Source organism: Pseudopodoces humilis, chromosome 4 (assembly GCF_049639895.1).
Source record: "Pseudopodoces humilis isolate 2021_Gansu_Grassland_sample_001 chromosome 4, ASM4963989v1, whole genome shotgun sequence".
NCBI classification, from domain to species: domain Eukaryota; kingdom Metazoa; phylum Chordata; class Aves; order Passeriformes; family Paridae; genus Pseudopodoces; species Pseudopodoces humilis.
In genome coordinates this window covers 52136619-52162615 of record NC_142203.1, presented here as the reverse complement: position 1 = coordinate 52162615, position 25997 = coordinate 52136619, and the positions used below count along the sequence as shown (strand labels likewise).

The following is a 25997-nucleotide window of genomic DNA, read 5'->3' as shown; positions in this document are numbered from 1 at the left end:
GAGGAAAACTGCATCAAAATGGCTACTGGTAGGGGTGAAGTCAACAGACCCAAAGCAAATTGACTAGAATGCTTTAAAAATAAATCCCTACTGTATGCTTTTGTATGGAAAAATGCATGATAAAATGGTCACAGAAATATATAGAATTCACTTACAGTAAAAATTAATTTAAACACAAATTCATCAATACTACCCCACATAAGTGAACTGTTGAACATTTTTTTAACTTTTACAGCCAAGAAACATTGCAATTCCCAAGCACAAATTCTTGGAGAAGTCTTCACTCTTGTGCCATCACAACACAATTCCAATATAGAGCTATAAAAATCAATGAAGCCCTCCCTCATGCTAAGGCTTTTTGAGATGTGCAAATACAATTGATGAAACAGGTTGTCATGAGATTTCATTTTTCACAAATTTTCTACATATGTATGGAATACAAAAGACAATATTGGAAGTTTCTTCTTTTTTTCTTAGTGCAGCAGTGTAGTAGATAGCATCTTATTATGTTTTTTGTACCATGAAGAAATGGTTTGTATCACATAGTATTACTTATCACAAAGGAGGTACAGTCTTTATCTTTTCATGAGCAAATTGAAAAATTTCTCTTTCATACCATAAAACAGAGATCAAATGCTTCTGTATAATATTGCCCATGGCAAATTAAACCTACTTACTCTAAGTGTCTGTTCTTTCTGAGCTCTTTCAGAATTAAAAAGGAAGCTGGGGCCTTGCTCTTCACAGAGCACCTAATATATCATTTTAGACCTTAAATTAAGAAGTAAGTAAACAAAGTAGTGACAGAAAGATAGCAAATACAGGAGTTGGTCTAATTCCCCTACCTTGTACCTCTCTCTCCATTGCAGTTTCTCATACAAGGTAGGAAAATGTTCAGAATGCTTCTCAATACCATGAAAACATTTGTGCAACACTTAGGCCTCCTTAGAGCCAAAAGATCTAGTCAAAAGTGTTGAAAACCAAAAATTCTTAAATGAACTAATTATTATGACTCTGGCTAAAAACAACTGATTTATTAAATTTTTTCAGTATGAACAGCAGGTTGTTTTTCTTTATTCTTTCAGACAATACATGGATCATGATTCCAAAGTTTTCTCTCTCCCTGAAAACTACCAACAAAAGCTGTGATTCTCAATAGTGTCAGGAATCCAGAAATCACTTTTCAAGAGGCAAATGTGCAATAAAATAATGAGTTATAAATTACTAGAAATTCTATTTGGTGAAATACTGAACTCTAGAATTATTCTTCACTAAGGACAAAGTGTACACTCAATTAATGTGGCACTACAGTTGCTGAGCGGATTTAATTTCTTTTTCTGCCAAATTACTAAGGAACAACAAACAACTGTAGAGCAGACACGATTGCCTTGTTTAGAGGTGTATCAATTATTTTGAAATCTTTTACTTAATGGATTTATGTACATTTTAATAGCAATATTTCAAAAATTATTCAGAGTAATGCAAACATATTTATTACAGTCCTATTGGTAAAAGACAAATACCGTTTGCTTGACTGAAAAGTGAAATTTATTAGAAATAATAACACTATTTACTTTTTTTTAGGGAACACAAATACATATGTATATATATTTCTCTGAGACCTATTTGGGGAACTACAAATGAGATCACTTCTCTCTTCTTTACTCTGCTCCCATGTGCTTTGAGTACAATACTTGGTGGTGTCTCATAAAGAGAGAGACTCTTCAATTCACTTTTCAATTGTAGGAAGGTTTTGAATTGAAAGATCATTGTCTATTGCATTTAAATGAAACAAAACATTGCAAGAAAACAAAATATTTCAAGCAAAAATATATGTTAAAAATTAATATTGAAAAAATACTTTGCAAACTAAATTAAGGCTAAAGCATAAAAAAGCACTCAATTAAGCATGCCTTGAAGTTCACTTGGAAAAAGAATCAGAGTCAATTCTCCATTAATCAGAACAAATGGGTTAAAGGGAACACTGGATTATGCAAAAGGCAAAAGATACAGAATGTATTGCAAAGTATATCCTCATACCCCAAAGTATTTCAGCTTTTTGAACTGCCCTTCCTATTTTCCCAGGACTATTATTCATACAGTCAATGCAGATGGAACTGGACTTACTTATTTTTCCTAGGCCAGAATAATCACCATGTGAAATCTCTGTATCGGCACACACCTCGTTACCTCCTGCCTCATCTCATTACTTCATTCTGCCACCATTTCCAACAACACACATACACCTATCTCCCCAGAGCTAAGGATATTAGTGCTCTTGACCCCAATTTTTGGCTCCTTGACAACAGAGCTGACATCTGAGGATATGAGCCTGGATAGACTCTGGCAACCAAAATATCGTGTTTCTGTGATGCTTCTCAGCATTTGTGAAAGTGGTAGACACCGAACTGTAAGAGCTAAGGCTGGGTAGAACTTAGTAGCTTTGCTTCTGCACAGGGTGGAAGCAACTCCACTGCAGAACTCCCACTAGGTGTTGCACAGATGCTCTTCTGAGCTGATGAGCCTGACTGAGGAATCTTTGGCATCAATAACATTAGAAGATAATTGAATGGTAATTCAATAAATTGATTTAATTTGTGACTAAAGATGCAATGGTGCTCAGGAATGAAACAGTTCAATACTGCTAAATAAACAAGTTTAAATGTCTTAAGCCCTGCCCTTCCCAAACTAAGAAAAAATCCCAACTAACTAAAAGAACCCCAATGTCTCCTTTTAACTTACGATAATCAAATATCAAAACTGAAGTGCCTTCCTTTAAAAAACAAGAGGAAACCTTCTGAGATTAGTGGCAACACATGAAGACTAATTTCCTTTTAATCTTAATCTTTCTTATTTAATTGTTTTGCTTTTACTGCTTAGCTTATATTCTTAACTAACTTGAAGAAAAAGATGCATTAGATTTATTTTTTGGAAACTGAAATTTTGGAACAACAAACAAAATTAAAAGAACATAAAAGAACTCAATTTTGTGAACATTTGTATTCATTCAAATTTTTCAGTATCCCTAAGTATTTCTGCATCTCTGCAATAACATCCTCTGAATAAATATATGATAACATGTTGTACTTGATGGATATACAAGCATACTATTCATGGAATGTTAACTCTGAATAATATTTCCCTAAAGAAAATTATTGTTATGCCAAGTGATGCAATAACTGAATTTATTTTCTATCTAATTTAATCTACTTTCCTGTGTCTCAGTGTCATTTAGAAGCAGACATTGCAAAGGATGCTTGAAGTACCTAGACTTGCATATGAAACAACTAACTCCAACAAATGGTTCTTGCAACAGGTGCAACCTACTGGCTGAGTTGTCCTGTTTCTCAAGTAAGAAAATGGTTAATTAAACTTACCAACTGTAGGTGTGTTTGCTGCACTGAGGGAAGCAGAAGAGGATATAGAAGAAATGCTCTCTGCACGTGCTAAAGGAGCTGCTGGAGGTGGACTTGAGTTAGAGGTCAATGGAGGGCTGAATGGCCTAGGCTGAATAAAAGACATCACAAGAATATAATATAAAGTCGTTTTAAAGATGAAAAAATACAATGTAAATAGAAAAGTTCTTATTTCATGCCTCAATGAATTTCATAATATTTCTCCTAGTTTTTAATGTAAAACAGAGAACCTGCATTTTCCATTGGAGTAAATTCCATTATTTCATAGATTATAGTTTTTTTTGACAGAGTAGTCAAGTCTAATGTATTTGATTATGCAACAGCCTGTCAATAATAATAATAGAACACAGTATCAGAAATTAAGACTACAGCCCTGTGTATGTGTATGCAAACATAGATTTAGAGAGCTAAAGCAGAGCAACTAATGAATTAGGAAGTGAGAGCAGCAGAGGGCAACTAAAATACTTGTGACTGGAGTACATGAGCAAGACAGGAACAGGCTGTAGGACCAGGGAAAGCCCAGAGAAAAGAAGCCTAAGAAGGGATTTATTAGCAGTCTCCTAGGTAAAAAGGGGCACGCAAACAAGTAGTCAGGCTCTTCTAAGAGCTACAAGAACTACAGTGAAGAAATGCCAGCTGGACTTTGGGAAAAAATCCTTCTTGCAACCTTGTAGTAAAATCCTGAGACAGGCTGCCAGATTGGCAGACTGTAAAGTCTCCCACACTGGAGATTTTCAAAACTCAGCACATGTCTGAGCAACCTAATACAATTTTGAAGTCAGTCCTTTTTTCACCAGGTTGGCCTAGAGAACTTAAAAATCTCTTTCACTCTTATCCATCTCTGGATGGTTTTAGGATAAACTTAACCGTTAAGGTAATTAACTAATGATCATGCTGGGATTAACCTATCTGAAAGGTACTGAAACCCCCAAAGCATCATTTTGGCAGGATAACTGTGAGATCCCACAAAATAAGGGGCTAATGTTTATGTTTTAAACACTGATAGCTGCATGGCAGCCAAGGATTGATGGTAATAACAGACAAAGACTGTTGATAATGATCAAGGACTGTTGATAATAACCAAGGATTGTTGGTACTAATAGACAAGGCCTGCTGGTAATAACCAAGATCGTTGTTAATAACCAAGGACTGTTGGTACTAACAGACAAGGTCTGCTGATAATAATCAAGGATTGTTGGTAATAACAAACTGCAAAAGAACAAGATTTAGCTGGAGAAGGTGCTATGCAGTGGTAGGCAGCATTTTTCCATGACAAACATCCTGTTCTGACTCCTGCAGATAAGCACAAGTACAGGTACAGCTCAAGTGCAGGAATGAAGCAGAGAAGTGAGCATCAACTATAGGGGAGGATCAAGGCCACTCAGGACTCCCAGAGCCCTCTGAGTGAATTCCAGAAAGGTCTGAAAGAACGAACTGTGCATGATAACTAATTTGCATAGAAAACAGGAAACTAAGCTCCAGGGTGGGGAAAACCTGTGCATAAGAAGGTACTCCTAATAAGCCTAGGTGACACCTCCAGGACACTCCATCAGCTGAATTGACACTGGAACCAGGATTGGTGATCTTTTTCTTTCTCTTCCTGTTTATTTCATATATTCCTTTGTCTCTTTCTTTTGTATTCTACCTCTTTATCTATAACCCACTGTCATATGCAAACATAGTAGGTCAGGGACATACCAATTTCCATGCCAAATGCATAATTTAATAGTAACACTTTGTAAGTTTTGTGGACTCTCTGACTTTAGTCATTCCATTCAACCACTAGCATTTGTGAATCTTGGGTGTTTCTTCCTCCCTAGGTATGGGATGTCTAACTTCTTTTGCCCCCATTCTATTGCACTTGCTGGCTTTGATAGAGACTATGAGAACTGTAAAAAGAGTAAACATATAACAAAGACAACTGACAGCCTTCTGACAGATAATAGTAAGTTTCAAAAGCAACAGTATAAAATGAATGTAGCTTTGTTCAGGATCATACTTTATAGCAGAACAGTACCAGATAAATTGTTCCATTTAATTATGATGACATGAAGAACAGATTCCTTGGGCTAAGAGCAATTTCTACAATGCTGTATTTGAAAGAGAAAATAATTTCAGAATGAACTCAGCTCTGATCCTACAGAAAAGCAAAGGAGTTTGAAAATATTTTGTCAGTTTTGTCAAAGCAAAAGATGAGAATTTTGTTTGTACCAAGAATATGGTAAAAGTATCTTGTTACTTTGAAAGACAATACAAGGATTTTACCACAGGAACATTTTTTCCAAGTCAGGAAGTCAAATGAAACCTGCAGAATACTAATGTTTACAGAGGAAATTAGGCATGGCCTAGTCTGATAGGCTGTTGGTTATTTGCATTCTTTACCACATTCCTTATCAGCAGGTGAACCTGCACTGCAGGCACATGCAGACAAGTGTGCACCCTCTCACTATCTTTACAGGCAACTGCTGTGGTCTACCACCTCCCTTCTCCACAAACCAGCACCAAGTGCAGGGAGAAGTCACAACAGGGCTATTTCTTTCAAGATTCAACTGAAAAAAACCCCAATTCATTTCCCAAAGCTTTGGTGATATCCCTAAATCAAGGGAGGTTTGTTAATAACTTCACTAGTATTTTGCATTTTGAAAAGTTTGATCTTATGCATGCACCACCTTTCATTGTCAAATTACTGTTTTGCTCAATTAAGAACACTCAGCTGATGCAAAAATTATGGTTGTACATTTGTACTTGTGCTAATAATTATTTGTTGTAATAAGATAGTTATCATAAACTATTAGCATACCTGCTTATGTGATTACTTGACCATTGGCTAGAAAGTAACTCCGCTGTAACAGTGTAAATGAATGGCGTGTCTGAAATCAAGTCAAAAAAATAAGAAAAATCAATACGTACTATTTCATTAATCCCACTAAGTTTCCCAGTAGGCAGCTTTGGTCTTGAAGCAGGCCTTGGAGGGGGTACTATGGTGCCCACAGAAAGAGGAGTGGTGGGCCTTGCTGAAAGAAAGCAAAGTAAAGAAAATATTAGAAAGATCATACTGAATACAAATAATTATTTACTTGAGTAGGCTACCTGGAAGTGATGTTTCTACTTGAGGTTCCTACTGTACAAGTGCCATGTCTTAAGAGTTACCATAAATCATAAGTGCTTTTAAAATATGCCATGTTTTTAATATATGCCATGTGATACCCTGAAAAGTGCATCTAAAAATATAATCATGGGCTTTCCATTGCTCTCAAGTGATTTCATAGCAACCACTCTTGGAAGCTTGTATGTAGAAAGAATTGGTTTTGCAAATGCAATTACTTAATCTCTGAGATCTCAATGCTGTCTGACATCTCACAAAAATACATTCCCATTTCTAGAAAAGCATAGTTAAGAGAAAGCAATGTCTTTTAAATTAATAATTTGAATTTTCTTCTTATTTCAAGCTGAATATTTACTTCACTGTCCCAACTGGTATTAACAAGCAGTTTAGTACATTCTAAATAAGAAGGTTAATTAATTTTAACATCAGTTGAGCAACAATAACAACAAAAAGAAAAATGAATCCAAAGCTTGCTTTTTGAAGTCAGTTATTAGCAAAGAGCAGTACAGAATGCATGCTTGGCATACCCTTATTTGTATGAGCATAAGAAGACACTAAACTATAGTCCAGTAGTGCTGAAGATGATGCAGAAGATATTTCAGCAGCAGTGCCAGTTTCTTCAATGAATAATTGTTCATGGCATATAGAGTTATTGAAAAGGTCACTTTGATCCTCAGAAGCACAGCTGTTGATAGAATTCCCAAGCAAAGCAGGAGAGGCAAGGCAGGCATTTTCAGTTTTAAAATGCAATCTTTGGGGCTCCTTCTTGTCTGTGCTTGTGTGTCTAATTGTAAGAAGTTCATCAGCAAAGGAAATCCACTGACTCTGAGACCACGAAAAACTGGATAAAGTACTGGTAATCCCTGATGGCGCTGCTGTAACACCATATTTGCACAAAGTGCTAATGGTAAAGCCTGGTGAGGATGGGCTTATAGACCCAGAATTTGTCTGGTGTCCAAGCAAAGAGTGAGATATTCTACACCCAGGCAAATCAGTGGTAGATGAGGAGGAGCTCCTATTGTGCTCTGTTAGGGTAGCTGAAGGAAAAGGGAAGAATTGAAAGTAGGACCAACAATGAAAAGATAAAAATTTCAATATTCAAAAAAAGTATTCAATATCCACTGCACAAGGATTACTAGTCAGCATGAAAATAACGGCTCTACTAAGGTAACCTCCCCAACTCACAAAGAGAAGAAAGGAAAAAATCCAGTCACACTTCATATGTACTTCATTCATACTGCAAACCATGTCACTTTCCATTGTTTAATATGTAATAAAAAAATGATTATGTATCTCTCCACTTAAGGCTACATTTCTCAAAACTTTCCTTACTCCTCTGACTTCCTACCTCTTGTGATTTAATTTTTTCTCATCTTTGTCTTTTCCTTCTTGCATCCTACTCCATTTTTGGTTCCTCTCTCCAGCTTTTTGCTTTTAATTTCCTTCAAAGTTATTTAATCAAACCTATCATGTTCCCTCCAAATACTTCGATCCTCTTAGTCCTAACATTTGTAATAGGAAGATTCAACAGCTTTGGCTTTCAGGTGAATGAATGAAGACAATGGAGTCACAAGATCCGGTCTGATAGTTATTTTGTCTGTGTCAATCTGTGTCTAGTGAGTAACAATATGGATGAGGCATCATGCACCTCAGGTTTTTTTTCCTCTCTCATCCTATAGTATTCTGACTGCTGAAAAAAGGAGTTTTCCACAACTATTCCCTGCACTTGCTGTTGCCTGTTGTCTAGATGACAATAGAAGCAGAAAATACAAGGTTAGTCAACTCTCAACATCTTGCAGACTGGCAGAGCTAGAAGCAACAACAGTGACAACCAAAATAAAAAAAAAGACAGAAACACATTTAAAAGTTCAGTTCAAAAGTACAGTTTTCCTCTCCACAGTGGTCCTTTTGCCATAAACAAATACATTCTCTAAGTCCAGCTAAACACTAAGAATTTTAACACAGCTTTCTCTTTCTAGCAGATATTTTAACTATCATTCAAAGACTTTAAAATACTATTATAAATCCTATTTTAAAACAATGTGGAGATGTTAAGAACTATTTTAAAAATACACATGGATGAAAATAAGGAAGATAACTAATAGAAGCATTTTTAAAATATCAAGAGCTTGCTAAAAAATGTCTGTTGTTTGTTCAAGATAACAAAGTTAGCTTAAACTTCTAATAAAGTGGGATTATTCATGGATGACTGACATGATTACTTCCGTGCTGCATAAACCACTTTCTGCTCAGATACCAAGGTAGTTTAAGTGTTCAATGATTAACACAGTTATAAAACCATAGTTAAACAATAGTTAAACAAATGTTTAAACTGTAAGGGACATATACTGTATTCCACAGAAATAATGTATGTAATTTAAATTTTGGATTGAGATTTTCAAGATCTTTAAGCACCAGCTTACTACTAACCTTCAAGCTGAAGATAAAACATTGCATTCAAGGAAAATACAATCAGATAAATTAAGTATTTTTAAAAAACTTTGAGCACTACCTTGCAAGTTAGCAAGCATTAGAACTCAATTTAAACAACATGACCTACATTGATCCAATTTTTTTTTTCCCCAAATGTATTAGAAATTTGTTATACTTTGGAACACTTACTTTCTATTTAATTTTACAGATTATTTCACAAATGTAAATATTTTAGTTAACTCCTAGAAAAACAATCCTTGAAATGATTATTTATTGGATAAAGTTTGCCAAGGCACAGAGGTATCTAAACTTAATTTATGCCCACAAGACCCTCTATTGCACCAATTTCAATGAAATGCAGGGCTCTGTGTACAATCCTGATGGGTATGAGGACTGGGGTAGATGACGCCCTCCCAGATACAGCTACAGAGAATATTATGGATCTCTGTCATTTTTCATCAGCCAGAGACTACTTTCTCCACAGTTCTGCTGCCATGAGGAGCTGTATCATGATTTCCTAACCTGCTGTCACCTCCCATCCAGGCACAGCAATAAACACCCTATAAAATAAAATAAAATACAGCTACAACCACCAGCACAACAAGTTAAGTATCCTCTGCCTTTCTCTGCAGACTCCTACACAAGACCAAAGCTCACAGTTTCTTTTCAGAATATCCCTGTAATCTCTCTAGAATATATTCTTAAACGTGCTACCACACACATGGTGGATTCACTTGCCAATACTACCGGCTGACTATGCAAGCCAGGATAAGAAAATGGTGATGAATTCTGTAAGCCAGATTTGTTAAAACTGTGACCTTTAAAGAACACAAATTTGTAGTGAAAGACAAAATTCTATTTAAAATATGAAGTGTTATAAAGCAATGTTATTGATGCTAAAAGAACATTACTTAAGCCAAGAAATAACACCAGTTTTTCAGAATTCTCCTATGTAATCTTCCTTATTGCTCTTCAATCTGCATGATCAAGTACAGAAGAAAACTGCTAGAAAGCCAAAATCATTAACAAAGAAGTGAGGATTATTTTTGGAATACAAATATATCCGTGAACACGCTTCCTTTCTAAGGTTTGTGGGAGGAGAAAAGTGTCTATGTTAAGAGAAAATTAAAATGTTGGAGTAAAGACACAAAGTAGGTAGACTGAAAAGAACTATGGAATTATTTTTCGCAAAGACTGGATTTCAGGAAAGCCTGCCAATGTCCTACCAACACTGACATCCTACAACCCAAAATTCCCATGCAACATGTACTGTCTCCCTCTACCTCCCATATGCCACACCATCCTTTTCCTTGCAATATCCCTGATTTCAGGATCTCAGCTTAATTCGTGTCTCAGTCCTGTCATTTTTATCCACCTGCCCTTGGATTATGCCTTCATATCTCCTAACAGAATCATGCCTAACAGAATCATGCCTTCCTACAGGAAACAAGTTCCTCACAGTGAAGTTCTGCAATGCCTTTGTACTACATAGCCCAACTGACTTTCCTAGAAAGAAGAAATCCATCCCTATTCATTGTGCAAGCTCAGCTTGTCTCACTGTTGCTGCAACAACCTCCGTTTAATCTCCCAGACTTACCAGCTGAATAAAAAGGATTACATTCTAGATGGTGAGCAATTCCTCAGTAAGTATGAGAAGGCAATAAAAAAGGCAGGAGCAAGTGGGAATTTTCCTAAAGTGTCTAGCACTCCCTCTTCCTCTCTAGCTTGAAAGCCTTATATACTTATATACTATCTCAGTTCTGTAATACTTCAAAGACGGTACACTGTTTTATAAAATTCTATCATTTATGCATCAAAGCATGTCTCCTTGCAACAACTGAAAAAAAGGTGAACACTACCATCAAATATTTTACCATAAGAAAATATTTGACTACCATCAAATATTTTACCTGAGGAGGATGAGGATGCCAAAGAAGCTGAAGAGGAAGATTCAAGAGAAGTGCTGAAGAGTGGATCCCATGCCAGGAAGTCATTGTTCCCCTTTCTATATTAAGAGTTAAAATTGGAATAGAAATGAAAGATTTATGCATTCAAAAATAGTAGTTTGATAATGTATAATTATAATAATCACAGAATAGTTTGGCTTTGAAAGAATCTTTAAAAATTCTGTTCCAGCCACACTGACATCCACTAGACCAGCTTGTTTAAAGCCCCTTCCAGACTTGCCTTGAACACTTCCAGAGACAGGCCATCCAGAACTTCTTTGGGTAGCCAGTTTCCACCTCTCACCAGAACTCACAAAATAAAGAATTTCTCCCATATATTTAATCTAAAACTACTCTCAGTTTAAAGCCATTCCTCCTAGTCCAATCACTACATAAACCTTGTAAAAAGTCCCTCAATAATTTAATAATACCATTTGACAAATTAGTCTATATTAGTCTTTGCATCTAAAAAGAAAAGAATTAGTCAAAAGTTGCAGGTCAAAGAACTGATTTACACATGAGGAGATTGTCTTAGCAAACACCTTGGTGAAAGTTTGTGTGTGAACATACTCAATAATGTCAGCTGAATAACTGTAGTTTTTGAGACCCACATCTTCATATTCATTTATTTCAGGGTATATGCACATAAGCAATGTATGCAGCTCAGTATAAATTTGGGGCCTTCTTAAACACTTTGTCATGGACAACTCTTGGATAGAAACCAAATCTGTCCTTATCAAAAACATTGTGTAACCACGTAATTGTAAACATTAACTGAGACTGATGACAATAAATCAGATGTATTAGAAGGGGTAAGCAAATGGAAATATCCATTGATACACTTAGTCTTATAATGCAATAGAGGTACAACTTAAAATAGGACTCAGCTGTCATTTCCAATGAACTCATGAGTATTACAAAAATAAGAAAAAAATTCCTGCAAAACAGCATTTGATAGAATTTTGAATTTGAACTTACTCAGTAGTTGGAGCAGGAAGTTTTGGTTTTGTTAACTCTTCGCCTAAGAAAAAGATACAGTAATATCACTAAAAGTGTGAAATATAATATGAAAATTTCATTTTCATTATAAAAAGAGTTAATATTAATGCTGGCAATTCAAAGCAAATTACTATTAAAATGGAAAAAAAAGAAAACATATTATTTCAAATGACTTAGGTTTAGATATTCCTGAAATCTGAGAAGACTACATATAGACCAATGCACTTCATAAGGAAGTGTTGTTTACTTGAAACATCCTCCTCGACTTATACATTTTGCATCAATACTGTTCTTCAGCAAATCTGGCCTGGTTTCCCACTGGCAAAAAAAAAAACCAAACCAAACCCTGAATAATAGAAGCTCATGCTCTATCCTCTTTGTCAGTATTTTACATCATACACTTGGTGTGCTTTGCTGGTTCATGGATCATACTAAACTTGAGCAGTGAAAGGGTTTCAGGAATTTGCACAGGAGATTTTTCCATGGGGTAACCCCTTTGGCATCTGGATGTGTTCATCATTACTGTCAGATACAGGTTCATCTGGTCCCCAGAACAGGGAACAGCCAAATACATAGATAAGGAAGAGTTATATAAAACTAATAAGAGAAACATTTTGTTCCATTTAAAATACATATATTTAAGAACTTAATGTCTCCACCAATCAAAAAAAGATATTTGTTTTCATTCTATGTTAAAAAACTAACAGGGTAAAAGATTCACACTTACTTGATGAATTTTGATTCATTTGTGCCTGAAACAGGAAAAAAAAAAATTACGATTAGGTTCTTCTACTGTGAAATAAACCACTTAATAGTTAAGAGTTCTTATTTCCACTCAACTCCCTCTGAGATATTTTTTTTTCAATGACAGGCAAAAACATCATGAGCTTTTGGAAGACCATGGAACATGAGCCCAGACAGAGCAATCAGCACCTCTGCCATACCAGTATGAAAATGCAGGAATAAATACTATGGAGCTGACAAAAGGAGCAGCATTTTTTATTCTCTTTACTGTCTGGGACAGAAAATTAAACAGTCTATATCTAGCACACAGTATAGATGAAACAAAACATTCCTCCTGCTTTTTCCAACATGTCCCCTCACATACTACACTTACTTAATTTTAACTACAAATACAAATAAAAAGCCATTCTCTACTTACAGGACTGTGCCTCTGCTTTCAAAATGTGGTGAGGGGAAAAAGAGAAAAAATATTATTTTAGTATGTTATGTGCAGTATTTTCTTTAAAGTCTGAATACTGTACTAGCATACCCTAATATTAATTATCATCTGGTGGTATAAAGGATTATACCATGAATTGGCAGGATACATGTAACATTTACAGTGCAGCTTTATTGATGCACCCTCATTATATGATTTGTTTTAAAAGACTTGTATGTTATTGAAAACTAATTAGCAAATTATGTTAAAAGCCATGCTTGGCTAACTCAGATGTAATTGAATGTCTTGTGGTGGCCAAGACCACAAATACAAGAGCTGAGCACTCCAAAGACTCATAAGAAAGTTTAATTATGAGAAAAGTACTTAATGTTATACTGCAACAGAAAAGTGCAATCTAAACCTATTAGAACAGAAAGTGTACCAAAAATGACCTAGTGCACAAGAAATAAGTTATTGAACCTAGAATAAATTCTGAACACTAAAATGTATGCTTACAGTACAGTTTCTTTACCACTTTTCTACACATTAAAAATACAAGGAAAAAAAAAATTACAGATATTGCTGGAGAAAGAGTGATGTTTCCTATGGATACTTTTAATTCATCCAAAGTAGGCATAGTGTATTGAGAGGTGTTATTTGGCTGGACAGGTTTTATTTCCACATGGAACCTCCTGGGTTCATCATCTTCAGAGTCAGAATCACTGGATGAATAGAAATGGTTCTCTTTGGTATGTTTTTGTCAGTTAAGGTGGAAATACCTCAAAGTCATCTGCTTAATCTACTTCATAATTTTGGTCCACAAAATGCTCATATTAAGTGAACTCTTTGTGCACTTACATACATCCACAGTCCAAAATTCACAATTCAGAGTTAAAATTTATGGGTTTATTCCATTTATCTTCAGAATGATGATTCTGTTTGGAATCTAAGAAAAGCTCTGAAAGGCCCAAGCTAAATCTTAAAAACAGTATTTGTTTTGGCATGAAAAATTTGAAAATTTCCCTCTACAGAAAACAAAATTTTCTACCACCTGGAAGAAGTGTACATTTTCTCTATGCCACCTCTGTTATTTTCACCTGAAAATATGACAGACATTTGCATTAAATTCCTTCAGACTATATCCAACAAAGTTTTAAACCTGAACCCTAAAGACATTCCAATTCCCTTTCAGCTGAAAGGATCTGAAAGTTGTGGTGAGGAAAAAGCCAAATATCTTAATCTTATGCCTATCTCTTCCTTCAAAATAAAGCACTTATAATAAAGGTTTCAAAGACAAGTAATTCTAATTTCATCAAGAGATTTCTTGTCTTGAAAGTTATCACTGACCTTCAAGATTCATTTCCTACAAATGAGACAGTTATTGTGTTTTGCCAATACAGAATTAAGTCAGACTTATTAAGATTGACTGTCATTATAATAAAACAATGATATAATTGTTTTATACATATATAATATTAAATAGTTGTTTATAAGGTTATTTAATTATAATAAAACATCCTCCAACAAATTATCTCATGACTTCCCATCAACAGAATAAATTTCTAAAGGCTAAGGGAGCAAAAGAGAAAGGGAGCTGATAAGTTCCTGAAGCCGCTCAAGATTTTCAGAAGCTGAAGTACTATCTAATGACAGATGGCAAATCATGGATATTTTTCATTGAATGTGTGCCTCTTCTATTGCTTCACAACAAAAAAGAGATAATTTAAAAAAAGGATGTTCAGATGAATCATTCATCATAAGCACAAATGTTGCTCACTTCTCTCTCACTTTCAGAAATACATGCAAAGCATGAAATAATACTCCTCTTAGAACTGGATAAAAGTCTGTCATTTTATAGAAATTTTGTAAACAGGAGATAACACCAACTGCTTTTATTGTTACAGAACTTTTCCATGTGGGCATTAGAGATATATTCTGCAAAGCTGATGATTACAAAGAAGTTATGATGATGAACTGGCCACTGTAATGAGCTGTTAGCTGCTTTAAGGTTTTTGTAATTTAAGGTAATGATATAGTCTAAATTCACCTTTTATCTGCAGTACCCAGAAAATTCAGTGAATACATTTTCAAAAATTACCTACCTTGCTAGCATACTAGGCTTACTTAGATCTATGGTGACTATTCCCAGCTCTTAAGTAGATTTTTCCTCTGTGGTGGTTAGGAAAAAAGTGGACAAGAATTTTCCTCCACACCAACAGGGGAATGGCAGAGAAAAATCTTGAGTCTCCATAAAAATGACTCAGAGCAAAATCTATTCTGTATATGAAAGCTATTATTAAAAAGACAATAAAAGCTAAAAGCACCAATTGGATACAGCACGTGATATAATGACTTCATTAAGTAACAGAAATTCTATTTCTACACTGCTCTAATGCTACCAAAAAAATGGGAGGGTGCAGGTATAGAACAGATAACCATTCAATATGCTTTAAAAAGTTTGCAAACTTTATTTTAGAAACATTCTGAGAGCTTTTCAAGAAGAGAAATCTGCATTGGATCTGGCTATTTTTTTGCTTTTTATTTTTACTGTCCTTTTAAAGTTCCCAAGAGATCTGATTTAATCTAATCTTTAACATTTACACAAACACATCCAAGAAAAAGTTTGGTTCATTTTACAAAAGTTATTAATGCAAGAATACAAGATTGCAACATAGGCATTAACTCTTCAGTCAGTACTTCTCTCCAAAGAATTGTAGTAACATCAAATAACATGGCACAACAATAGTAAAAAGGATATCCTGTGTTGCTTCTGGTTTAATGCTGTATCCTTCATCATCTACATCAGGAAAGTTCTAAAAACAACAAAAAAATCATGCTATTATTAAATAACTAAAAAATTATGTCATTCTTGCATCAGATCATTGACAAATTAAAATTACAACAAGTCATGAAAGTTATTTTTATTCAACATTATTACAGTTATCTGAAGATATAATCTGTCATTCAGAAGTTGTGTGGCAAGATACCTCAGCACAAAATGTAAAAAAGAAGCTCTAAATTTCCTGTGGAAACTGACAAGTTTGAAATGCATCTTCTTTTACTGATCAATCACTAAATAACTACTAATTGATTAATTACTAGTCAATTACTCTATCAAAAAATATTGACAGAACATTATCAACATTATTGTAGCTTCAGTACTGAGTTAAATTAGGCTACAATTCTCTTGGCCCCAGAAAAATTTTCTAATTTTTACTACTCTCAACTAAGTCACAAGATCTTCTGATGGTGCAGAGACAAAACTTTCCTAAGCACTGGTCGATATTCAAGTATGTAAGCCAAAGCACAGCTTGCAAATTCCACTCCCCCTAGAACAGGCAGCATGCTTGCACTGCTTCTTCAGAAAAGAATATCCACATCACAGGTGCTCAAAGTTTTATTCCCAAGTTTTCCTTCACACATCTCCATTATATGCTATCCTGAATTTCAAAGCCAATAAGCATCTGAGAACTTAAGACAAGTTTTGTTTTTCTGTCCTTGCAGGCAATTTAACAGAAATAGAAAAGAATTATGTTAAAATAACTTAGACAACTCAGCTAAGTATGTAGTTTTATTAAAAAAACCTGTGGGGCAGAGAGAGACAAGTCTCCAAGATAATCTAAATTTTAAAAATGTACAAAACCCCCACATCACACATGTTACATATACAGGATAAACATGGACTCATAGATACTTTCCCCACTCAGAACCAAAAAAAATTCACTAACAACTTCGTATGCATAGGCAGTGTATGTGAACTGCTTAATGTCTCAGTAAGTTTATCACAAAAACCCACACAGACATCTTCAAAATGCAGTGATTTCAACAATATATAATAAAAATTATAACATGTATATATATAAAAATTATTTTTTTCTAGTGTAGCAACAGTTTATTCTATCAGAAAGTAGGTACTGGGAACCAATTTGACCAACAGATATGTATACACAGTATGGCCAAAATTTGCTAGAAGTCAAGAGTTAGAACAAAATTACTTATGCTGATGATTTCAAGTGGATAAGAAAGGAACCTCATGACTTCAGATAAAATTTGAAGCCAAGTTTAAAGTTTGTATCTCTGAATAGCTTTTGAAATACAGAATACAAACATTAAAATTATTAAAATGTACTTATCCTTCTGTATCTTTTACAGATCTCACAAATGGGATGTCTGATAATTCACTAAGAAAAAGTCTCCTCTGTACAGCTCCCTAAATTTAACACTTCTGAAATAAATGGAATTTACACATAGCTCAAACTTTCTGCTAAGAAAAGTGTAAGAAATACAGTCCTGTACAGATGTAAGACTATACCAAATTAAATACCGCATCAAACTAAGGGCAAAAAACAATATTTAAACTCTCTAACCTTAAAATATAGACATATAAATGCAATTTCTTGAAACACTGGCAAGATCTAGACTTCACTGCTATTTGATTAATAAATAAATAATTACAACAACAAAAAAGTAATAAGAGTACAATCATACAGTACAATACTTTAGCTCTACTCACTCAAATCAGGATTCTTAGCTATGCTTGACCTTAAGATGGCCTTGTTTTTATACCAAAAACCACTAACGAAACTTGACATCAAAGTAAACACAACAAAAATATATAGCAACAGGGTAAGTATACTTCTGTGTAATACTACAAATTCTGAATTCTGAAATTAATTTAGTTTTCACACCAGGTAATTTTCCATAGATCAGGATTATTCATGGTTAATATGAATTGAAAATCAATAAAAAAATCTTTAAATATACAACATTTACTTTTTCTTACAACTGGGCCATATATGTAAAGGATACTATTACTATTACTGGGTTGACACAGCATGCACAACATAGCTAGCAAAACTGACTATTTTGATATAAAATTATAAGAGAACTTAGTTTGTAGAAGTTATTTTCATTGTATTATTTTTAGTTTACTGAAGAGTAAACTCTAGGATTAAGAAAGCACCAAAATTGTAAAGTATTTAATGTTCTTTCTTAATACTTTCATTATACTTATTTCTGATACTGATAATATACTTGAATCACCTTTCCCTCAGAAACAGCCCTTTAGCATGCAGTCTGTTTTCACAACTTCATGTACGTAACAGAGATGGATATTTTACACTTAAGTTTTGAGCCCAGGAGAAGAAAATTTCTTCCTTCTCTTTCAGCTAGTCTATGTTACCACTTCTTTTCAAACCCTGTATAGAAAACCTTATTTATATTTTTTCCTGTATGTAAAATTTAAACACATGTAATTTCAAACATTCTGACTCTAAATACTATATATACACATAAATAATTTGCTTTGTATTTCCAGCCAATTTATGATCATTGTTAACACGTACTTTAATTAACTAGATACTGAATTTATATTTTTGTGTAAACCAACATAAAAAATGGGTAGAAGAGATACCTGATATACCTTTGCATAGTCAAAGGCAAATGGTGTCACACAGAAGCAAAATGGCACCTCACAATCTTACAAGTTAAGTAGTAATTTCAAAACACTGTTCTCAATATGTTCTCAAATGGTTGAACTGGTCACTGTTCTGCTTTCTGAAATATCAACATTTCATTTGCAAATCTACATGTAATAACAGTGGTAGATAACACAGCAACCTGAGAGACACATACTCATTAATCTGATGTTAATGAAGGCATTTACATCTATTTGATTAAATTTTACTCCCTTTTCCACACTCATACAATTACAGAACAATATATTATGTCATGGATAACAGTGTCTCTTAAGCATCAGGCACATAACATAGATAAGACCTGATTTGCCTACCATGCTGATCAGAGGTTAAGTTCATTACCTACATGTCAACATGTATAATTTTCGAACTTCAACACACAAGATGATGATCTTTGCAAACTTTGGCCTTTGGGAAAAGTTATTATAAATACGTTGGGGACAGAGGTCTGCTTTAGTCCCCTACACAAACATGTGGTCTTTGCAGTCAAAAAACTCCCAACAACATCATTATGCATGTGAATTGAACTCTACAGAAGCAACTTGAAAGGTGGACTTCCAGGAAGCCCTTCTGAGGTTCTGTTAAGCAAGTAAACATGTAGCTATAAAAGCCACAGTTTTCACTGTGTTTTCTGATGCAATGCATTAATTGATATCTTATATAGCTTTAAACATAAAGTGCCAGAAACTTGCCGTATACTTTTGCCTTTGCCTTGGCATATTCTACAAGCTTTCTGGGGCTAATAATTTTTCGAAGAATTAAACATAAAGCCTTGATAAATAAAGCAATATTTCCTGTGTATGAAGCTTGAGGACCAAGCATTCTATTGACAAAACACATTTTTTTAGTTTTGGTGAATAACTGATTTTAGTTTCCTTGCACTGTCCCATCTGACATCCAAAGGTGATTGAAGAAGTCACACCATTACCATTTCATTAGTGTCTCTGGGCTACTTAAAAAGCACAAGGGAGGAATGCATGGAACACTGCAGCCTAACTACTTCATTTGGCCCTTCCTCTGAAACATTAATGCTACTGACAGGCTGGTCATCAGTCAAGAAGCAAAGAACCTTCACTATGCTCCAGTTTGATTTCTTTATATTTTCTCTTCTCCTGAGATAACTACAGTGGTTATGAAAGCTCTTTATGAAGTTTTCCTGAGGGTATGCTTCAAGATGCAGTGCAGCTGAACAGTTCACTATTTTCTTCTGCTGGAACTCAACTCGCATCCCATAATCCGGATGAGGACTCTAAGTAAGCAGCTGAAGCTCATAGGCTGGAACAAGAGAACAAAAAGCCTCTCCACTTTTGAGATATTTGAGATGTAAATTTGACTCTGGCATATCCTTAGGTTAAGACTGAGGCATAATATTGGCCTCCTCTACTTAGGGTGCCTATTAACCCAAGAGACACAGAAGAAGAGAGTAGACAGTCAGTTTTTCCTATTGTTAGAAATGCAGAAAGAAAAAAAAAATGGGTATTCAAAGTACTCCTGTGTTGTGCTGATAGAAAGCCTTGTCCTCGACATCAGCTATTTGAAATATCCCAGAATAAAATGCTGTAAAATGCAAATATGGAAAAATACTTGAATTTCACTAAATACTAGGTTATACTTGTGCTCCACTTCTCAGAATTTGATGGTTCCAAGTTCAACCAGTCCCCAACAATAAAAGTAGTCTGTAATTCTATATAACTGTAATTATGCTACAGTCACATGTGAAGAGGTTAATGAAAAGTTTTGGATGCCTTGATATGTGTTTGCATTTCAGTTTCCCATGAAAAAAAAAAAACTTTCACCGTTACATTCTGTACATCTATGATTCCCTTCTTAATTACTTTTCAACTTACTGGAGAATTTCAAATGGATTTGACAGAGAGAATAGAGAACTCAGAGATAATTACATTACTACAGTCTTCATGAAAACAGGCAGTGAAGTAGAAGAAGCATCCCATCCAAGGGAAGGGTTGCAATCCCAATTCAGACCTTACTGGACACAAGTGGAACCTTGTAAATGTTTCCCAGGAATAAAAGTTTCTTTTAGATCTCCTATCTTCCTAGAGAGCATCTCTAGAGATGCAGACTCATGGGAAACAAGACATTTCAGCCTTTAGAAAAACATTCTAAGGCAAAACCCCCATACAGAGTCAGTCTTCAGCTGCTATCTCTTTCCAGTGCATGCATTTTCTACTACAAACTTTCCACTTTTCTCAATTATCAAGGTCTACCTCAATGGAAGTTACACCATAGATGGACATATAAAAAAACTCAGGAATTTTAAATTCTTTAGATACTGGCACCTATATTTAAACTGAGACTGGTTATTGAAGTGGTCAACCTTATTAACAAATACCGTATCTCAGTCCATAGCTGTCTACTAATGAGCATGTGAAAACCTTTTACAGCAGTTACAAAAAATACTTACAGGAATTAACATTCTATTAATTTATTTTCCAGTATATATAATCTGGCAGCTACAAAAAGGATGAGCATAAGCAAATCTGTCTTACCATGGATAAATTTGAGAGCATCTGTTTTGGGACAAAACACATTTTTGACCCATCTCACCATTTGTTTTGGGAAACAGAGAATACAAATTTGATAGACTGCATCACACATTTTGCACTAGTGAGAAGGCACTCATGGTATTGACTACATAGTATGTTCAAAGATCCACAGCAGCATAAAGAATTGGTAGATATGTATATAAATCAGTTCTTACTACATCCTTAACTTGAAAATTTGCAGGGTTTTTTACCTTGGTGCCTATATTTATATACAATTGAAGAGTGGTTATCTTTTACCTTCCTTTCACAAAATTAAAACTCTTGAAAAATAAACATAAGCCAATTTTCAAAAAATGATCACATAATCATGTATATACCACACAGGTTTTCTGTGAGTGACCAAAACTGACAAAACAATAACTGGGACATGTTAAGTTGAATTTTCTGAGGTCTGTTCCTCAGTATTTCCTAGCAAATAAAAAACTAATTATAATTGCCTTAATTTATTTTATTTAATAATAGTTTTCCACATTCAATTTCTTGAAATGCATAATTTATTGCAAATATCCATACAAAATAGATCCTCCTAGAGTTAATAGAGACTGTTTAAAGTATTTAGATCAGGTTTGATAAGTTAAACAGACAGGAAATACAGAAGTAAAAGCCAAGAAAAATTAAAAACATTTGAAATGAGACCTTTCAGAAGAGGACTCCAACCTTACAACATAAAAGCACTTTGGATTGCTTGTTTGTAAGGGGTGAAATGAATCTCATATAATTTTTTCACTAGAATTAGAGTTATGGCTTCTACTTTTACAGCATTCTATCACTAGATAGAATACTACTGTTGCTTGAAACAAGCAAGCAGAAATCATAGACCAAATTTTAAATTCCAAATGCAGTCATAAAATGCTGAGCAGGCAAAAAAACCCCAAAACAACAGTATTAACAATTAACCTAGATGATCACGTGGTGTGCCTCATGTAGCCAGAAGGAATTCCAAACCAATTTATAGTAGAATTTTTTAACTAATTGCTTTCAAAAAACATGGAGACCAAAATAAGCAAAGAAAATAAACATTGAAAGTCAAATCCAGTTGGGGTTCACTCCAATGACTCAACCTGAATGGTCAAATGATTTTACTTCCATGAGAAGACTGATAATTATAAGGATACTTCTATAGTTACTTCCTTTAAAAAATACCAAAAGAAAGAAATTAGCTGTAAGTCATGATGACTGCACAATATAAAAGAAATGACTTGGCAAGAATTACACACCTGTTCTTACACATATAGTTCTGTTATTTGGCAAAACTTACTTTTCCACATTTAGAAGGATAGTTCTATTAGATGTTTCAATTAAGTTTCTCAAAACAAGTTTTAATATTAGATGCTAAAACCTCCTAGATATCAAATAAAAATAAGAAAATCCACAAAATAAATGAACTTGAAAACTTAAATTGTGTAATGTAATTGGCACCTAAATGAATGAACTAAAACCAAATCACTTAGATTACACTGTAATTTTTTCCCAAATAGAGCTATAGGGAGTTAAATCTTTGTTATATATTAATTCAAGAGAACATATATGTTTGCATAAGAAGAAAAGACTAAATTAAGGCAATAAAAAATCATTAACATATTCAATTTAATTTGAAGTGGTCATTTACCATTGAATTGACTAAAAAAAATTATAAGACATTTCACAGATCTAACTAACAGTAATGAAAATTAAACCATTAGTAAAGTGCATCTAGAAATGCTGCATTTAAAGCTATATTTTAAACAGTATATTCCTACACTCTATTGCCAGCGCTAAAGGAGAACCCAATCAATATTGGAGGATAGATATAGAAGGATTTCTCAAAAGAAACAGTAATAAGCAGAGGAATATGATGATGCAAAGTTGAGTCCACAATACACGAAATATTTTTCTTTCTTAGAACCTATTAGCCAAGAAATTCAAACTGTTAGCTGAAAAATAAAGTAACATATATTTGCGGTAAAAACACCTTGCTTAAAATCTAAAATTGTTAAGAAACAAAAATGTATTATTGACACTTTTTTGTACATACTGCTGAAAACCATATATTGCACAAAATTAATACTTCAAGTATGCTATGAAAATACTAAATTGTCTATCAGATAAATTATGTATTGAAGAGACAGTATGAAACTTAAGTTCCATCATATTGTAGGGCTTTATAGTATTAGCATATGGATTTATTTTGGAAATGTCTACTTACAACTGAGTCTGCATCTGGACACTCCCTATTAAAAAAAAAAGTAAAGAAAATTTACAATTATAAAATGCACAACTTATTTTATTCACAAAATTTTTCCTTCAATATTTTCTATAAATTTAAAACAGTGCATTTGACCCTTTTGTCTCTCAGATTCTTGAAATTTTTACTTTAAATAATCCACATTCAACTGAATGAGATTTAAATAACAGCTGACAGTTTATGCTCAAAACACTGCAGAAGAAAATCTTAAAAGAAATCATGAAAAATCAAACTCACATGTTAGTGAAAAGAATTAAAAATAATAACAAAAAAATCAAGGAAAGTGAGGACTACCACACTGTGTCCTGGGTGAATATACTTTAAGTTTCAGGTCTTCATGGTTGGTGTGCAATAAGTAGAAGTCATCAATCCTAATGAAATAGTCAACCTGCAAGTGAAAAATGTTTTGGACAAAAACCAGTTCACAAAGAAATTAAGATTTTCTTCAGAGGAATTCAGAGCTTCCTCTTTTAGAGTTTCATTCTGAGTTCATGTTTGTCACATGCAGTTGCAGTCAAGTACTAGAAAATGGTGAACAAAATACCCTCCTAAAAAAGTATTTTAAAAAAACCAAAAGCTATCTATAGAAGGGCAGTGGTTGCAAGCACATTATTCACAAGTGTTAAAATTCTCCACTGCAACTTCAATTTGAGCAGTAACACTTAAAATTAGGAATGACACTGATTCTCTCTGAAGTCTTCAAAAAGCAGAAGCAATTACATTTACAGAATGTGGGAATATATGAGTAGCATACAAGTCCTTTCTAATTCGTACCTTGACAAATGGTGAAGCTGTAACTGAACAAGAGCGTTTTTGTATCAGTAATCTGAACATCCTAAAATGCATGTATTAAAAAAAGAACATGGATAAAGAAAAATAAAATCTGAAAAGATTAAAAAGAAAGATTATAAAGAAAAATTGCAATCTGAAACATCTTCTGTGAAAAAACAAATGGGTAAAAGGCAAAAAACTTAAGTTTTTTACTACAGTGCATTAAAAACAGTTGCAAAAAACTTGCTTACATGGAAGCATTAATACAAAATTCAGTACAGTACGTTAAGGATACGACACTGAGATTAAGGATTCCATCTTCTCTGAAAGGTCTCACACAAAAGAGGATATATATGACCAAATTTCTACTTGTTTTACATCTTTCATAGCAATAGAGCTGTTCTGAAAGATATTTTACTGCTTGAAAAGACAAAGTATATTCTTCCTTTGAGAGATGTGGTTTCAAAAAGTGTCCGTAGGCACACAAGACAGCCTGAGGTACATAAAAGTTGAGAAATGTGAAATATGAGGCAAATAAAAGAATAAAATTCAGCCCACAATGAAGGTTTCCAATATTTATGAGCTAGAAGATCTCAAACAGAAATGGCAGATCTAGTATCATTCAGAGGAGTACTAAAGGCATCTCTCAGGATCTGTTCTATAGACGCAATGAAAACACAGCAGTTTACAAATGTTGGTGAGGTGGAAAATGAGGACATCAGGCTACAGACAAAAGTACTTTTAAATCACTAGATTTATGATCACTCTTTTAAAATTAAAGAACTGGCTCATGCTTCTGCTGTAAGGGAATATTTCAGAAAATTGAGATTTTATAAGGGATTTTAAGGATTGTAGACATAAACTAGACAAAAACATGCAAAGCAATGATTAGAAGTGAAATCCTTGGGTAAACTATAGCAATATGTAACAGAATGCACCCTGTATGGTATTTCCCTGAATTAAAACAATTACTAGACACACCACGGGTTCAGGCATCAACAGTTTAAAGACTGTCTTGACAAACTGAAAAGCCTACTATCTACGAGAGTTTTTCTAGATGTGGAAAGCCTGCCCTACATAAGCTAAACAAGCTTACAGATTAATAAAACACAAGACCAAGGGAGGACTTGACTTCTTTGTGCATAGAAGTTTCGGTTTTATTATTTTAAGACAGTTTTATCATTTCCAAGTCCATAACAGAGTCATCAGATGAAGATTAGATCAGACAAAATACAGACTAGCAATCTTTATGTATAGAGATCATAAAAGAAGTATTAAAATATATTATGTAACACATAATGAATCCTGTTATTTATTTGTGATGTTCTAGTTCATTTAGTAGTTATAGTTTAATGGAAGAATTTCTATAAAAGCCTATGGCACATATTACATAGGAGATGGATATCATACCATTATACATGTTTCTTTCTGATCTCAGAATCTAGTCTCTTGTAGAGTGTGTGAATATAGAAACAAAATACTATTAGTACCTGCTGTTCTTAAGTCATGAATTTTTCATCAATACTTTTTAAAAAAGATACCAGTAAAATACTTTTAAAAGTAATTTTTAAAAGTATTTATGCAGATGTTGCCTCTGGGAATATTTCTGTATTGTCAAGTTTGTCAAATTGTAAGCTATCTTCTTGAGAAAATACATGTGGAGATTATGAAAAAAATACAGTGACCATAAAGACTAATATAGATACTGTGACCAATTCACCTTAGAACTGTTATTCAAAATCACTTTTTGCAGAGATTTAACTCCTGGGAGACTGAGCACACGCAAAGATTAGAGCAAAGGGTATATTTGAGACAACAGCCCTGAGCTAGAATGACCTTGTTTGAGAACGGAGTGTGCTCATGATATACTGCACTTTTCTGTCCTTCGACAGTATATGCAGA

The 25997-nt window shown here is 34.0% G+C and overlaps 1 protein-coding gene across 2 annotated transcripts in view; it reads right to left on the bottom strand.

The window, feature by feature from the left end:
• The window catches only part of FCHO2 (FCH and mu domain containing endocytic adaptor 2), an 80034-nt gene that overhangs the window by 12408 nt on the left and 41629 nt on the right, over window positions 1-25997 (bottom strand). Inside the window, exons 11-20 of one of the 2 annotated variants that reach the window (XM_014252278.2) lie at window positions 23286-23310; window positions 15818-15872; window positions 13634-13812; window positions 13060-13074; window positions 12625-12649; window positions 11877-11919; window positions 10863-10957; window positions 7047-7556; window positions 6324-6427; window positions 3375-3504 (exon numbers count right to left, since the gene is read on the bottom strand). In XM_014252278.2, coding sequence (XP_014107753.1) covers window positions 3375-3504; window positions 6324-6427; window positions 7047-7556; window positions 10863-10957; window positions 11877-11919; window positions 12625-12649; window positions 13060-13074; window positions 13634-13812; window positions 15818-15872; window positions 23286-23310 — 1181 coding nt within the window. The remainder of the gene's footprint in view (window positions 1-3374; window positions 3505-6323; window positions 6428-7046; window positions 7557-10862; window positions 10958-11876; window positions 11920-12624; window positions 12650-13059; window positions 13075-13633; window positions 13813-15817; window positions 15873-23285; window positions 23311-25997) is intronic. The other variant, XM_014252279.2, reaches the window with a different exon arrangement.